This window comes from Antechinus flavipes, chromosome 5 (assembly GCF_016432865.1).
Source record: "Antechinus flavipes isolate AdamAnt ecotype Samford, QLD, Australia chromosome 5, AdamAnt_v2, whole genome shotgun sequence".
NCBI lineage: Eukaryota > Metazoa > Chordata > Mammalia > Dasyuromorphia > Dasyuridae > Antechinus > Antechinus flavipes.
This window is the reverse complement of record NC_067402.1, coordinates 91,979,215-91,996,371: the sequence shown is the minus strand read 5'-3', so window position 1 is coordinate 91,996,371 and position 17,157 is coordinate 91,979,215. Positions and strand designations below refer to the sequence as shown.

The 17,157-nt window shown below is 38.2% G+C and overlaps 1 protein-coding gene across 1 annotated transcript; it reads left to right on the top strand.

The window, feature by feature from the left end:
* Positions 1-26: 26 nt before the first annotated feature.
* On the top strand, positions 27-11,825 carry GIMAP8 (GTPase, IMAP family member 8). Its single transcript, XM_051962370.1, has 5 exons — positions 27-1,803; positions 3,021-3,748; positions 4,562-4,610; positions 5,660-6,298; positions 8,354-11,825. Exons 1-5 carry the CDS (start codon positions 27-29, stop codon positions 9,166-9,168), a joined length of 4,008 nt encoding a protein of 1,335 aa, XP_051818330.1. The 3' UTR covers positions 9,169-11,825.
* Positions 11,826-17,157: the final 5,332 nt, after the last annotated feature.

Below are 17,157 nucleotides of genomic sequence, written 5' to 3'. Positions count from 1 at the left end.
CGACTACCCAGTATTCCCACCTAACAATGAACCACTTGGGAGATGAAAATATTTCTTATCATGATGTGTTTGATAATGGAGCTGCCACCCACGTGGTCACTGCTGTGCTCTATGGGGCTCAGGCTTTCTTTGTGTTTGATCGGAAAAGTTCCATGGATAAAAATATCAAGGATATAGAAGGAATATTGAAGGCTAACGTAGAAAAGATTCCCAAAATATCAGGAAAAGTTTTGGGAGAGGTAAAAATGGAGGACAGTCAAATAATATCAACTAAGGAATTCAGGTGTAAATTTTATGGGGATTTTGTTCTTGAGACCAATCCATTGACTTATGAAGATGCAGTAGAGGTCTATGCTTCCCTTCCTAAGCTGCTTAAGGGCCGTGGGGTGCCCCTCCAAGTCTGGCTGTACCCTTTGGAGAAGTTGAGCTGCAAGGCTGCCAGGCTGGTTCAAGGGATCAGCATGAAGTTGGTATGGGAAGCCCAGGACACTCTGGAAAAATTATGTGAGTGTGACAAGAGGTGCAATGACATGCTGGAGGCACCAGATCTTTCAGTCTTTTCTGCAACTAAGGAAAAGATCAGGCTTTTCCAAGAACTAAACAGGCTGCACAGACAGCTTTTACAGAAGGAAATAGCCAAGGTACTACCCCTGATCCGGGCGGGCAGAGCAGAGGAAGATGAGCTAACCAGTATTTTATCTAGGGAAAGCCAGTCCCCATTCAGTACCAGGAGACTCTCAGAATTCCTAGCTGAGAAGGTCTTTGAGATGAAGGTGATACAGTCCTACCTCACCCTTCTGAAGGAGGTGCAGGTCGTAGCTGATCAGAATGAATTGGATAAGGTGGTATTAGGCTCTCCCCACAGATTTGTCCTGGTGTTTGCATTCACCTCCTTGCAGGAGGAATCCTACTTAGCAGATTGGAAACAGTGGCTTTGGAATCAAGCACCATTAAATCCTGACGGTGAGCAAAAGCCATATTCCTCTTGGGTCAAGGACACAGAGACAAGGAGAAAAGCCATACAATTGGCAGAATCCTTTTCAGCATTTGCCAGGGCCAATCATTCCACTGAGAAGACTCGGTTCATTGTGGCATCTGTCCCAGGCCAGGAGAAGCAGGGGGTCTCCATTTATCTCTATGAAAAAGGACTGCAGGTCAGCTCCAACTTTGAGCTGCCACTCAAACCTCCTCCTCCCCAGATAGTTGAGATCACACAAGACAGTGTTGAGATCATACTGACCCCAGCAAGTGGGAGGGAGGAGAAGATCACTGGCTATCAGATAGAGTACCAGGTTGTAGGCAAAGAAGCCTGGACTGTCATCCCTGTGTCTGGAAAGCCAGAGGTCTTCAAAGTGAGTGGCCTTGAGCCTAGCACAGAGTATTTGTTCAAATTTGCTGAGGTTTGTGAGCTGGGACTCAGTGAGAGCAGTGATGTAAGCATTACTGTGAGGACACGTCCTCCCACCTGCCCTCCTGGGAAGCCAAAAGTTGTCTTCATGAGACCAGAGTATGTAGTCCTAGACTGGCAGAGTCCAGATTTTTGTGGAGTACACGACAAGATCAAGGAATATAAAATAGAGTATAAAGAGGAAACTGAAGCTGTAGATGAAGAGGGGCAAGGAAAATGGTACGAACACAGAACAGGATATAATGTGAATTGTTGGGACATTAATGGATTGACTCCTGGGACTGTGTACAGATTCCGAGTTTCTGCTGTGTATGATGGTGGCTGGACTGGTTACAGCAGTGAAAGGAGTGACCCAGTGAGGACCCCCTTTACTACAGATGAAGCTTTAATCTTTGGTAAGGGGCTTTTTAGCAACTATAATTCATAATGACATTCCTCATTATTGGAATATTTGAAGGGTTGCTGGGATTGATCAGATACTCTTAATTGACTCACAAAATCCACTCAATGAAATTACAGACTCTCAGACTCTAAGAGATTTATTTACAGTTTGTAAGGGTATGGAGCTGTCTGAATAATCAAATTTTACCCCTGCCTTTCCCAGAAGAATGCCAGTTAGATAAGATATTTACCAATTCCAATTACTAAATTAAGTGCCTGAAATACTTACAATTGAAAATAATCACAATTGACAGCCATTCCCCAATTTTTTTTGAGCAATGGTTTTCATTACAGGTATATAAAAATAGTCTTTGACACAAAATCACTTTTTCAAATGAAAGTCAGCTTAAATTTCCTGACTTAAGAATTTCAAAAATGTTCTTCAACATGATAAAATGAACATCATAGTATGTCGCCTCTTCTGACTTCATATGTCTTCTGTGCAATTTCTTTTTGGGAATCTCAGATGTCTGTCTCTTTTCCACATGGAGGGATAGTTCTTTGGAAGAAAACCAGATTACCATTATTGGAAATGAAAGGGGTGAATTTCGTACCAATGAAGAGGAAATTAAAACAATTTTAGGAGCTATTTTGCCCAATTATACCAACAAATTTGACAATCTAAAAATGACTATCTATAAAATATAAATTATTCAAATTAACAGAAAAAGAAATAGAATATTTAAAATTAAAATTTAAATATTCCAATCTTAGAAAAAGAAATTGAACAAGGAATCAACAAACTTCTGAAAAAAAATGCTCAGGGCCTGATGGATTTTAAACATTTAAAGAACCATTAATTTCAGTACCACATAAACCATATAGGAGAATAGGCGAATGAAACTAACAAATTACTTTTATGACACAAATATGGTGCTGATACATAAATCAGAAAGAGTCAAATCAGAGAAAGAAAATTACAGACAAATTTACCTAATGAATACTTAGGAAATTTTTTTTCTTGATTTGAATTGTAATGGTAAACAATAGGGATGATGGCTTCACATTTTTTCCTATTTACCAGCCAGTCACTATATGTAGTGAACCACTTGGTGAATGACTGTTGAATGATGTTAAACTGTAAGTAAATAATATGTACTCTCTAGTTATTCTGATAGCCTTGTGATGGTCAGAGAGAATGGGTATCAATAGATTATTTTTGTGCCAACAGAGCCAACTAACAAGATCCAGAAGCTGCAGATGGAGCCAGAAGTGGCCTCTGGATCCTCAGAAATAAGAATTCTCCTTCTGGGAAAACATGGTTCAGGGAAGAGTGCAACAGGAAACAGCCTTCTGGGGAAGCAAGTATTTGTATCCAAATATAGTGAAGAGCCTGTGACCAAAACTTCCAAGAAAGAAAGTGGAATTGTGGGGAAAAGGAAAATTGTGGTCATTGATACCCCTGATTTGTTTTCCTCAAGAATCTCTGTTAGATATAGGGAACGAGAGATCAGGCATTGCATGACCCTTTGTTTCCCTGGCCCCCATATCCTGCTCTTGGTGACCCCTCTTGGCTATCAGACAGTGGAAGATAAGGAGATAGTGAAGGGTATTCAGAAGATATTTGGAGCTGAAACCACAAGGCACATGTTACTTCTCTTCACAAGGAAAGAAAGTCTGGAAGATGAGGCACTTCCAGAGTATATTAAAGAAACTGATAATGAATACCTCAAGGAACTGGTTCATAACTGTGGGAGTCAGTACTGTGCTTTCAACAACAAAATCAGTGGAGAAGAACAGGATATTCAGGTTAGGAATCTCCTTGAACAGATGGATTGGTTAATGCAGAAGAATGATGGATTTTATGTACGCTTCAATGCAAGTATAGGAAAGAAAGAAAATACTATAAATTCCAAAGCAGATATGTTACCAAAACCATCAAGTGCCCAAGAGTCCCAGGTAAGAGCTTGAATCTAAGAATTACAATAATCAACATAATCTCTTGACATTTTGTGGTGCTTTTAGTTCCAAAAAGGAGTGAGTAGATTGTACTTTGGAGTTAGAGCACATGTGCCCTGATAAGAGGTCATAGTACATGTTCACATCCCAGGCAAGTGCTACATATATAATACAACCTTTTGAGAATTCATTTATTTAATATCAATTCAATTCGTTTATTAAGCTTCTTTTATGTAGCTGACATTCTGCTAAGTTCTGAAATGACAGCAACAAAAATGAAACACTCTGCGCTTTCAAGAGTCTTAGTTTACCAAATAGAAAGAACAGGCACACAGATAACTGTTAAAAAAAATACACAATTAAGAAAAAAGTATTGAGAGAAGGCCCTAATGATTTGTAGGAACAAGAAAGCCTTGTTCAGGAGATAGAAGTCTAGTCTAGACAGAGAATGGTAAAATCTAAAGCAAACTGGTCAGTATACATCAGGAGACCTCAGTTTTCTCCTAATGTAAGATGAGAGAATTAGAATGGATGATTTCCAGGTAGTGTCAGCAGCAAGATGGGACTAACAACTTATTGTCTTTCTGGGCAAGCCTCACTGGTTTTCTTAAGAATCCCAAGGTTTTGGCAGGGCAGAGTGCCTATCATTTCATCTCTGATTCATATTATCAAGGACTACTTTTTGTTTTTTAGGAGGCTGAACGATTGATCTTTAAAGAATATATTTTTATTTTTATTTCAGTTCTTTGAGGAAAGATGAGTTTGGTGATTCACAAAGATTATTCCCCACCCTTCCTCTCTTATTTTTTTCAGGGATTGGTGAATATAGTCAAGACCTATCAAAAGGAAGCTAATGTGTCGGGTAAGACCATGTCTCAATTTTTATTTTACCTCTTTACAGTCTGATATCTTATGTCCATGTCTATATAGGTTAAAACAAGAGATAGTTGGTTAGGAAGAGATAAGGTGGGCATTTTAGTCAAGGGAAATAACATGAGAGCATGAGTAAAAGCATGGAAGAAAGGAATATGGCACGGGCAAAGACTGAACATAGCTGGAGTTTTATTTAGGAGTGTCCTTTTTGCTCCAGGCACATCCCATCAAGTTAAACCAAATCAAGTCAAGTCAACAGAAGAGGCATGTTCTGGGCTCTCTGTATAAGTCCTGTAGGGAACAAATAGATGCTTTAATTTCTTTGTCCATGACAAATTAAAAAGTAGATAATGAAGAAATAGCCCCCTTTTTCTGACCCTTAATGAAAAGGAACTCAAATTAGTTCCTAAATGTCCTCACTCTATTATACTGACACCTATTCTCCATCAGGAGAAATTTGACCCTCTGCATTCTTAGACAGTACTGAAATTTAATGCACTAATCTGGATTGAAAACTCCCAGAATGTGTTTTTGATTTGTCACCACATTGCATCTGTCTGATTCACCAGTATGATTATACCCTATTGCTCAAGTATGGAAATGATAGGGGATCAACCTCAAGACAGATTGAAGTCTAACGCTTAATAGGCATCTCCAAAAATGCCCAATTCAAAGGTTTTCCTATGCCAACGAAGAGGAAAAACATTAGGCATTTCTACTTGCTATATGCCCTATCCTAGTTTTTAACTTTTGGAACTCTTAGCTAAATTCTAAAAAGCCTCAGCAGGCTTTATTTTACTTTCCAAATAAAATGGTTGTACTAGAACTAATACAGAAGAAATTTGAAATTTTCACATGAGAAACATTTTGAGAACCTTTTTGACTCAGAGATTCTAGGATCTACTCACTCTCGAGACCTCTGTTTTGACTGGTAAAATGAGACACCTTACTCAGGTCCCAAGTTCTGCCTAAATTCTGCTGAACTCTGTTGCCTTTTGCAGAAAAGATTATTTAATTAACGTCTGTTTTTCCCAACAGGGTTTGGACACATGACAGAGCCCAAGCAATACAATGAGATACAAGAATTGAGAATTCTTCTTGTAGGAAAACATGGCTCAGGGAAGAGTGCTGCAGGAAACAGCATCCTGGGCAGGTGTGTGTTTGAGTGCAGACTCAGCGAACAGCCCATGACCCAAGTGTGCAGGACAGAGCAGCGGATCTGGAAACAACGAAAAGTTGTGCTCATTGACACTCCAGATATTTTTTCCCAAACAGATCCCCAGAAAGAGCTCCACCATCTCTCCACTCTATGCTCCCCAGGCCTGCATGCCCTCCTCCTGGTGATCTCACTGGGCTCTTACACAGAGGAAGATGAAAGAGTGGTGGGGAACATCAAGAAAGTTTTTGGAGAAGAGGCTCTTAGGAGACATGTGATCCTCTTGTTTACCCGGAAAGAAGACTTGGCAGGCAAAGACCTGATGGAATTCATATCGAACACAAATAAATCTCTTCAGAATCTCATTAGGAACTATGGTTTTCAGTACTATGCTTTCAATTACCGAGTCACAGGACAGGAGGAACGACTCCAAGTGAATGGACTTCTGGAGAAGATTGACAAAATGGTGTATGACAATGGAGGCCAGTTTTGTATCTTTATGAAACCTGCTATTAGATCTGGTAAGAAAATAAAATGTAGATACTCTAGAGAAGGTAGGGAAGAAGGAAAAGGGAGAATTGGAAAGAATGTGTATATTAGAAGGAAGTCCCTAAATGAAATCTTTTCCTTCTTACTTTTTACCAGTCTCTTTTCTGCCATCACCCTCTTGGAGTTTGCTACCTACAGTTTGGCATTTCATTATGTCCTATCTTATATTATTTTGTAGTATTATGTGAGTCAAATTTATTTTTGCAACTAGATTGCAAACTTCTGTCATGATAGAAAACTGCATATAAGAAAAACGGAGGCACAAATTAAGAGATGGGAGGGAACATAGATCTCCATTCATTACGCTAAGGTCCTAATTTTACAAGTGAGAAAAACAAGATCCAAAAAGAGTAAGTAATTTGTCATGAGTCACAAATAGTAAATGAAAAGTCAAGTTTTGTACTCTGATCCTAAGATACCACATCCAGGACTCTTTGCCTTTTACTATACTATCTCTAATAATATATTTTTGATAAATTCTGACTGGTGGGTTAATTGTGATCTCTCTAAGGCTGCTTTGCTAGGTTGCTTAGATATTTTGACTCCAGGAAGGGGGTGAGAAGGAAGAAATAGAAGGGCTTTAAAGCAACCTTTAATAGTCATTGACGAAACATAATCAGGATAGGAAAAAGTAAGAACAATAACAACAATAATAGCCATCATGATAATTTTCATTAAAAGTGGAAAAAATTTATAATCATTGCTTGCTTTTAGAGTAGCTTCATATGTCTTCTAAATATTCTGCAAAAGAAGAGATTTAGTAGATGAGAAATTGGGCAAGCATGAGAAAAAATATAAAAGAATGCATGCACAGAAAATTCTTCACCTCTAACTTCCAAAACTCAAATAACTCAAATTTTCTTGCTTATTTATGGCTGATAATTGACATTTTTCATGATGAAATAAAGTACATTATGAATCATGAAAGAATTTAATTTCATTCAGTCCATTTCTATGTGAAGTACTTCTTAGTACATTTTAATTTTAGAGAATTGAGAATTCTTTCATGAGACACATATATTCATATAATTGTATGTTAAAGAAAAAAAATAATACTGTATTCTCTGTGTTAGAATACTGTGTATTCTCCATCTACAAGAGAAATTTTCAATTAATTTAACACTCATCTAAATACAAGTATTTCTAGCTTGGAGAAAAAAATCCCAAACTGCCAATAGTTCCTTCCTCCTCCCCAATCCTTTTGTCATGACATCACTCTATGTCCAGAAAACTGAAACTAACAATGATAAAAATTTTGAATTTGGAAAATGTCACAAAATGAGAAAACAATGCTTTGGGCTAAACATTTTGCTTTATCTAGTGGATCAAGAGTGATTTAATCTTTTTGAAATTATATTCTCAATTCCTGTTCCCTAGCTCTTAGCCTTTGATCTTTCTAGCTATATTATTAAAGGGAAATGCCTAGAAAGAATTTTGACTCTGAACAATATTATCCTAGATATCACTGTCCTATCCATTCTCTCACAGTAGTATAATTAACAGATTATAACCCCAAACTACCATGATGGTATCAGACACCATATCAAACTGGTGTCAACCACATTGATTCAAAATCTGCTGTAAAGCTGTTTAGTCAGTTGTGTAAGATGTCAGTCATCTTTATGGAATTTACTAACCATGTATTGCTGTCTCCCCTGACTACACTGGGTCAGTGAGACTTTATTAAGTCTGTTAAGAATTTATTAAATGTGACTATGGCCAGGCACTGTGTTGTATACCCAGGAGGTACAGAGACAGAAGATTGTCTTGGTCTTCAAGAAGTTCATAATCTAATGATAGCTCATGTTGCATGAGGGATAAAAGAGATCAGAGATTTTCATGATAGAGGAGTAATGCAGATGTTAAAAGGGTGGGAAGAGCCATTTTGACTTCCCATGGTCCATCTGTTAACAAGAACAATGACAGGTTGGCTTTTGTTTTCCAATATAATTTGGCTCAATAGAGAAAAGGGATGTTTGCATCCTTCAAAATTCTGACCCTCTCATTTTCATGTTGGTGCTTTCCAGATCCAATGATGCCAAAAGAGCTGAGACTCATCCTGGTAGGGAAGACAGGAAGTGGGAAGAGTGCCACTGGAAATAGCATCCTTGGCAAGAAAGTCTTTGAGTCAAAGCTCAGTTCCAGGCCAGTGACCAAGAGCTGCCAAAGAGCGAGTAGAGAATGGGATGGAAGGACACTTGTTGTCATCGACACCCCAGATATCTTTTCCTCCAAAGTCCAAACAAATGAAGATCTGGAGATCTGTCGCAGCATGGTGCTCTCGTCGCCAGGACCTCATGCCCTGCTTCTGGTGATCCAGGTGGGCCGGTACACCAGTGAGGACAAGGAGACCCTCAGGCGCATCCAGGAGATATTTGGAGTTGGAATCCTGTCTCACACCATCCTTGTCTTCACCAGGAAAGAAGACTTGAGGAAGGGAACCCTGAAAGAATATTTAAATGATACAGAGAACAAAAGCTTCTTCTGGCTGGCTAGAGTTTATAAAGGATTTCACTGTGGTTTCAACAATAAAGTTGAAGGAGAGGGACAGGAAGCCCAACTAAAGGAACTGATGGGGATGGTAGAAGGGGTTCTTAGGAAAAATGACTGGTGCTGCTACTCAAATGTGATGTATACCTACATCCAGGAAAATATTAAGCAGCTAAAAGAGGAGTTGGGAGAAGAGCCAACAGGCCAGGGACAGAATTCTAAGGGAGCTTTCTGTAAGGAGAATATGGCATCAGAGGAGTCAAATCAGACCCGCTCTGCTCTAGAAAATTTGAAGAATATTCAGAGGAAATATGAGCAGCATCAAAAATCAGTGCTGGACAAGGAGCCTTAGACCTCTTGGGTGGGTAGGAATTTATTCTGGCAACATTTCTCTAATAGGATCCCCAGAATGCCTTTTTATAATCCAAAAACCATTTCCAGTTGGCTGAATCCAAGCACTGTGATAGAGAGGAAAGAACTGAGAGCCAGGAATCTGTGTAGAAGAAAGGTCAGGGAGGTGTCATTAGCCAGAGGATCACTTCATGGCAAGTATCCTAGACTAAACAACCCCATCCCATGAGATGTGTTCAGTATTATACTTTCCAATGAACTTTTCTATTCATAATCTTATCTTCTTCTTTCTACAACCCTGTTGGTGAAGTTGGTGAAAGGATTCACAGGTAGAACGGGATGTTAGAAATAATCCAATCCCTTCATTTTTCAGAGTACAATCCGAAAGACTCAACTGCTCATTGTAGTTCTGCCACTGACTAATTCTATGGCCTAAACAAGTCAGTCCATCTGGTATGACTATTTTATTTAACAAGTGAGAAAACAAATCTGGTCCCTTCCTGCTGTCATTTCCCATGGTGTCAAGCCATTGGAAATAGTCTGCAGAAGGCTCTGACCCTTCCCCTACCTCCCTCTCCTAGCTCTATTTTAGGTGGAAAAAATTATAATTACTATAGGTTCCTCCCTTCTAAAGCTGAGATTCTATGAACTTCATTTTATAGATGATGAAACTGAAGTTTAATGAAAAACAAAGAGTCAATTGGGAAAGAAATCGAATTTATCCTTGAGGAAAGTAGGAGGGAATAGGCCTATGAGAATAGGGACAGGGTATATTGGGGGAGAGGGTGGTCAGAAGTAAAACACTTTTGGGGAGGGATAGGGTCAAAGGAGAGAGAGAATATAGTGATCCAAGACAACTCTGAAGGATTTATGCTGAAAAATGCTATGTAGGCTAAGAGAAAGAACAGATTGTCTGACTACTGTAGAGTGAAACATACTTTTTTTTTTTATTAAACTTTATTTTACTTGTTTTTTTTGGGGAAAATTTGTTTTCTTTCATAATATGACTTTTATAGAAATGTTTTGCATAACTTTACATGTGACTTTTCAATGTGGGGGTGGGAGAGAGAGAGAGTATCTGGAACTTAGAGTTTTAAAAACAAATATTAAAAATTGTTTTATATATACCAGGGGAAAATTAAATATTAAATGAACCTTACCATAGAGATTTTTTTCATCTCTTTTCATCTTCCTTCTTCTCATGTTTACCTGAAACAGTCACAGAAACAATAGAGTTTAAACACATAGTAGAAACTTTGGGTGGAATCATCCCTTTTGGTATTATGAATATGGACAGAAATTGGACAGGACAGAGACAATGAATACAGACAGTAAATTATGATTGTTTCATGGACTGAGGTCATAGTGAATAAAAGGAAGTTTACTGGAATCAGGGTTAGGAGATTATTTCTAAACTTCTGGGACCTTGAGGAAATCAGGCTATATGCCTGAGCCTCAGTTTCCTCATATATGAAGCTGGATTAAATAATATCTAAGACTCTTTTCAGCTCTAAGATTCTCTGTTCCATCAAAGGTTGTCTAAAGTTCAATCACAATTCATTCATGTTTTTGGTGCAAAAATACCTTTTTTAAAAATAAAAATGCCCAGTATGGCTAATCCATTAATGTATAATAACAAATAGATGTGTGTTCAAGTCCTAGAGAAGGCAATTATAAATCATGTGATACAAAATGAGTAGCTTAACTTCCCCAGAGTCTGTACATCTGTAAAATAGAAGAGTTTGTTAAAGGTAATAGGGAGCCACTAAAGATGTTTGCATATGGATATAATGGCATGAGATTAGTAGGACTATCAATTACATAGTTGTATGCAAAATTGAATGGAAGTTTTGTTACTTTTGAAGGGAATTCAGGGATAATACAGTAAGGAGAAAGATTTTTAGTTTTGGGGAAGTTTTAGATCCAAGGCCAGTCTTGTCCTTGGTCTCATTCTTGTTTCATAAAATTGTATCCCTGGCCTTCAGCTTCTGAATCACTAATACCCAGGTATCCTTTAGAATGCATAGAACTATAATTATCCTCTAGAAAGTGTGTAGTCACTTAAACAATAGCTGTAATGGAAAAGTGTATTGATTCTTTGATTTCAGTCAGTTGGTGGCCTTTCTCTATCAAGGTGTTGTGACCTCTGCTTCCAGAACTTTTCTTTATCAAAATGGAATAATTTTGACTCCTTTTGTATTTCACATTAGGCTTTCCATAAGCTCCCACTTTTAACAATGTCGACTACTTTTTTTATACATCCTATGCCCCATGTATAATAAGTTGTTTTAGACTTAATTTGAATTATATTTTCTAAGTTATTCCATTCTTTGCAGATCTGGACTCATTCTCAACCCATCTAACTCTTTGTAACAACTATTTTGGCCTAAGACACTATTTATGTGACCCTGGAAAAATCACATAATTTTAATTATTCTCAATTTTCTCAACAGAAAAATTGGGATAAAAATTCATCTCCCAAGGTTGTTGTGAAGATCAAAACAGATAATACTTGTAAAGCTCAAAGCCCTTAGCACAGTGCCTGACTCAGGTACTGAGAAATGCTAATCTCCTTCACCCCTTTTTGCCTTTCTTTGTATCCCTACTATTTAGTATACTGCCCAGTGTATAGTAAATAATAAATGCTTGTTTAACTGACTTGACATAACCTTTATTTCCCTTCTCTCCCTGCCACATTCACACTTTCTATTTCTATAGAAGAATAATTACTTCAAGATTGGAAAAGACATAACAATCAAGCAACATCCTGTGTAACTAACCATCCTGCCCTCTGACTTCACTGTCTCAAACATTCTTACTTGTCCATCATTCCCTTATATGTGATATCTTCCCCTTACGATGTAAGTTGTCTAAGTACAGGGACTGTCTTGCTTATATTTTTGTCCCTCTCACCTAGTAAATTTTAAAAATTCTTCCAATACAACACAATTTCTAATTTGATACATTCTTATCATTCAATAGCTAGTTTGCAGTGGAATTGTCAGGGCTGTCTAAGGCAGATGCTGGCACACTTTCTCTCTTCTTTGTCTCCTCCACTTTCCCCACTCCATCCTATATTAATAGTTCACATCTTTTGGTTCTCAGTTTGTTTCTCAGTGACTTTCTGTCTACACATTATCAGGAAGCTCATGATCAGTGTTGCTACTTTGTGCTACATTCAATAGCACTTATCTGAAGGAACTAGATTGAGCCTAGTGAGAATAATCATTTCCTGCTCATAGTGAGGGGAGAGGCAAAAACAAAAGTTTGCAGCCAGGTCTAAGGTTATCATTAGATGAAGAACATACATATCTACTCTGTAGTGTGACCTGAATCATGACCTACAAAATTCCTTCCCAGTTCAAATGTATCTTCCACACTTTGTGGTCATGAATCCTCTCACAAGGGTAATTTTCTGCATTCCATTTTTAATGCGCACCCAAAAAACAAGGACATTGTCTCAAGCAGCTTATAGTAAAATACACTCTTTCCTGTGTCCTCTTCCTGGTGATCTGTCAGGATCTCATAGCTTTATCTTTAGGCAGATCACTCACTAATCTACATACTCTATTTTCATCCCTCTCCTGAGCAGCTATTCTTCTCCCAAGACTATTTCCTCTCTACCTATAGCCACTTGCATGTCCCATGGGCTCTTCATAATCTATAAAGGAGCACAGATTTGGGGCTACAACGGAGCTCATCATTTTCCTTCAAAGTACATCATTCCCCTTTCCTAATTTCCCTATTTACAGCCATGGCAGCAATAACCTCCATCACTTAGATTCACAACCTTGGAATGATTTATATGTCCAGTAATTAATCTTCCTTCAAGATTACATCAATTTTGAAATTGGCGTCTCCTTAATATCTATTGGATCTAGGACTTCTCCCATCAGATTTGAGTTATGGAAGATGGATATTAAAGAAATCCTCCAGAATTAAAGAGTTCCGGTTAAGATGGCGGAGAGGAGGCTCACAGCTGCATAAGCTCCACGCTTTCTCTCACTATCCATTTCATTACAAGCCTCTGAATCAATGCTTGACTGAAAAAAACCCACAAATAGTTACCAAGAGAAGCCATCCTTGAGATCCGCCAAGAAAGGTCTGTCTTTACTGGAGGGCTGGGGTGGTTTTAGATCGGGCGCAGGCGGCGGGCAGCGGCAGTGAGGGCACAGGAGCAGACTGGAGAGGGGGTGGAGAGTGATCGTAGCCGTCTCTGCGGGGAGAGCTTCGCTACAGGTTTGGATACTTTCCTCCGGCAGCAAGTCAACAGCCCAGCAGAGAAACTAAAAACACCGGGGCTGAAGAATACAACCCCAAACAGCTGGAGTCTCTCAGGACCTGGCCGCCCCCCCCCTTCCCCCCCCTCAGTGACTCAGCACGCTTTGGGATCTCAGAGCGCAGGCGCAGCACAGTCCTGCTAGTGCCTCACTGCTGCCCCCTGCAGTCTGTAGAGGAAGCTCGATAACACACCAAGCCCCCCCCCCCCCCAAAGAAAGACTCCAGTTTTTTCTGTTTTTCTTTGGTAGTTTGTCTCTGATTAATAGACAGAATGAGCAAGAAGCTGAAGAGGACTTTAACCCTTGACAGCTTCTACACAGATAGAGAGCAGACTCTAAATCCTGAGGAGACTAAAAACAGGCAGTCCCCAGGTGAATCCCCAAAGGAGGAGATTGTCTGCTCCTCAGCACAGATGAACCTCATAGAAGTGATTAAAAAGGCTCTCACAAGGGAGCTAGAAGAAAAATGGGAAAAGGAGAGGGAGGCTTGGCAAAAGAGCCTGGAGAAGTCAGTTAAAGAGAGAGTGGATAAAGAAGTAAAATCCTTGAAAAATAGGATTAGTGAACTGGAAACAGAAAACAGCTCTCTAAAAAACAAAATTGGCGAAATGGAAAAAAATTCCACAGAACAAAAGAACTCAATTGGACAATTAGAGAAAGATTTTAAAAAAGTGAGTGAAGAGAATACTTCACTGAAAATCAGAATTGAACAAGTGGAATTGAATGACTCGAGGAGACAAGAAGAATCAGTCAAGCAAATCCAAAAAAATCAAACAATGGAGAAAAATGTGAAATACCTTCTGGGGAAGACAACAGACCTGGAAAACAGATCCAGGAGAGACAATCTGAGAATCATTGGACTCCCAGAAAAACATGATGAAAAAAAGAGCCTGGACACTGTCTTCCAGGAAATTATCAAAGAGAACTGCCCAGAAGTCATAGGAACAGAGGAAAAAATAAACATTGAAAGGATTCATCGATCACCCACTGAAAGGGATCCTAAAATCAAAACACCAAGGAATATAGTGGCCAAATGCCAGAACCCTCAGATGAAAGAAAAAATATTGCAAGCGGCTAGAAAAACCCAATTCAAGTATCAAGGAGCCACAATAAGGATCACCCAGGATCTGGCAGCATCCACATTAAAAGATCGAAGGGCCTGGAATATGATATTCCGAAAGGCTAAGGAACTTGGTATGCAACCAAAAATAACTTACCCAGCGAGAATGAGCATCTTTTTCCAGGAAGAAGATGGACATTCAACGAAGTAAGCGAATTTCATCTATTTCTGATGAAAAAACCAGAACTTAACAAAAAGTTTGATCTACAAATATAGAACTCAAGAGAAATCTAAAAAGGTAAAGATTAATCTTGGGAACTATATTTTGACTATATAGATGTATAAAGAATACATGTATACCTTGTTCTAGAAATTGTACCAGAAAAAGGGTAAAGTGGGGGTAGTACATCTCATGAAGAGGCATAGGAAACCTATTATATCTGAGAGAAAGAATGGAGGGGGATGAATATAGTGGGTAACTTACTGCCTTCAGAATTGGCTTTAAGTGAAAAATCTTAAGACATATTCAATCTATGGTGAAACTTCTCCCATCTCATTGAAAAGTGAGAAGGGAAAAGTGGAAAGGGAAGGAATAAGCTAAGCGGAAGGGAATACGGGAACTGGGAGGGAAAGGGGTAAGATAGGGGGAGGAACTCTAAGGCGGGGGGAGGGACACTAAAAAGGGAGGGCTGTGAGAAGCAAGGGGTGCTCACAAGCTTAATACTTGGAAGGGGGGGAAAGGGGAAAGAAGGGAGGAAAGCATAAACCGGGGTTAACAAGATGGCAAGTAATACAGAATTGGTCATTCTAACCATAAACGTGAACGGGGTAAACTCCCCCATAAAGAGGAAGCGGTTAGCAGAATGGATTAAAAGCCAGAATCCTACAATATGTTGTTTACAGGAAACACACCTGAAGCGGGGAGATACATGCAGGTTAAAGGTAAAAGGTTGGAGCAAAATCTACTATGCTTCAGGTGAAGTCAAAAAAGCAGGGGTAGCCATCCTGATCTCAGATCAAGCTAAAGCAAAAATTGACCTAATTAAAAGAGATAAGGAAGGACACTATATCTTGCTAAAGGGTAGCATGGATAATGAAGCACTATCTATATTAAACATATATGCACCAAGTGGGGTAGCATCTAAATTCTTAAAAGAGAAACTAAGAGAGCTGCAAGAAGAAATAGACAGTAAAACTATAATAGTGGGAGATCTTAACCTTGCACTCTCAGAATTAGATAAATCAAACCACAAAATAAATAAGAAAGAAGTCAAAGAGGTAAATAGAATACTAGAAAAGTTAGATATGATAGATCTCTGGAGAAAATGTAATGGAGACAGAAAGGAATACACTTTCTTTTCAGCAGTTCATGGAACCTATACAAAAATTGACCATATATTAGGACATAAAAACCTCAAACTCAAATGTAGTAAGGCAGAAATAGTAAATGCATCCTTTTCAGACCACGATGCAATGAAAATTACATTCAACAAAAAAGCAGGGGGAAGTAGACCAAAAAATAATTGGAAACTAAATAATCTCATACTAAAGAATGATTGGGTGAAACAGCAAATCATAGACATAATTAATAACTTCACCCAAGAAAACGATAATAATGAGACATCATACCAAAATGTATGGGATGCAGCCAAAGCGGTAATAAGGGGAAATTTCATATCTCTAGAGGCCTATTTGTATAAAATAGAGAAAGAGAAGGTCAATGAATTGGGTTTGCAATTAAAAATGCTAGAAAAGGAACAAATTAAAAACCCCTAGTCAAACACTAAACTTGAAATTCTAAAAGTAAAAGGTGAGATCAATAAAATTGAAAGTAAAAAAACTATTGAATTGATTAATAAAACTAAGAGTTGGTTCTATGAAAAAACCAACAAAATAGACAAACCCTTAGTAAATCTGATTAAAAAAAGGAAAGAGGAAAATCAAATTGTTAGTCTTAAAAATGAAAAGGGAGAACTCACCACTAACGAAGAGGAAATTAGAGCAATAATTAGGAGTTACTTTGCCCAACTTTATGCCAATAAATTCGACAACTTAAATGAAATAGAAAAATACCTCCAAAAATACAGCTTGCCCAAACTAACAGAGGAAGAAGTAAATATCCTAAACAGTCCCATCTCAGAAAAAGAAATAGAACAAACTATCAATCAACTCCCTAAAAAAAAATCCCCAGGACCAGATGGATTTACATGTGAATTCTACCAAACATTTAAAGAACAATTAACTCCAATGTTATATAAACTATTTGAAAAAATAGGGATTGAAGGAGTCCTACCAAACTCCTTTTATGACACAGATATGGTACTGATACCTAAACCAGGTAGGCTGAAAACAGAGAAAGAAAATTATAGACCAATCTCCCTAATGAATATTGATGCTAAAATCTTAAATAAAATATTAGCAAAAAGATTACAGAAAATTGTCACCAGGATAATACACTATGACCAAGTAGGATTTATACCAGGAATGCAGGGCTGGTTCAATATTAGGAAAACTATTAGCATAATTGACTATATCAATAACCAAACAAACAAAAACCACATGATCATCTCAATAGATGCAGAAAAAGCATTTGATAAAATCCAACATCCATTCCTAATAAAAACACTTGAGAGCATAGGAATAAATGGAC

Coding starts and splice junctions, on each gene's coding strand:
- GIMAP8 (XM_051962370.1), top strand. CDS start 27: ATGAACCACTTGGGAGATGAAAATATTTCTTATCATGATGTGTTTGAT. Junction 3,749..4,561: donor CAAGTGCCCAAGAGTCCCAG/GTAAGAGCTTGA, acceptor TATTTTTTTCAG/GGATTGGTGAATATAGTCAA. Junction 6,299..8,353: donor GAAACCTGCTATTAGATCTG/GTAAGAAAATAA, acceptor GGTGCTTTCCAG/ATCCAATGATGCCAAAAGAG.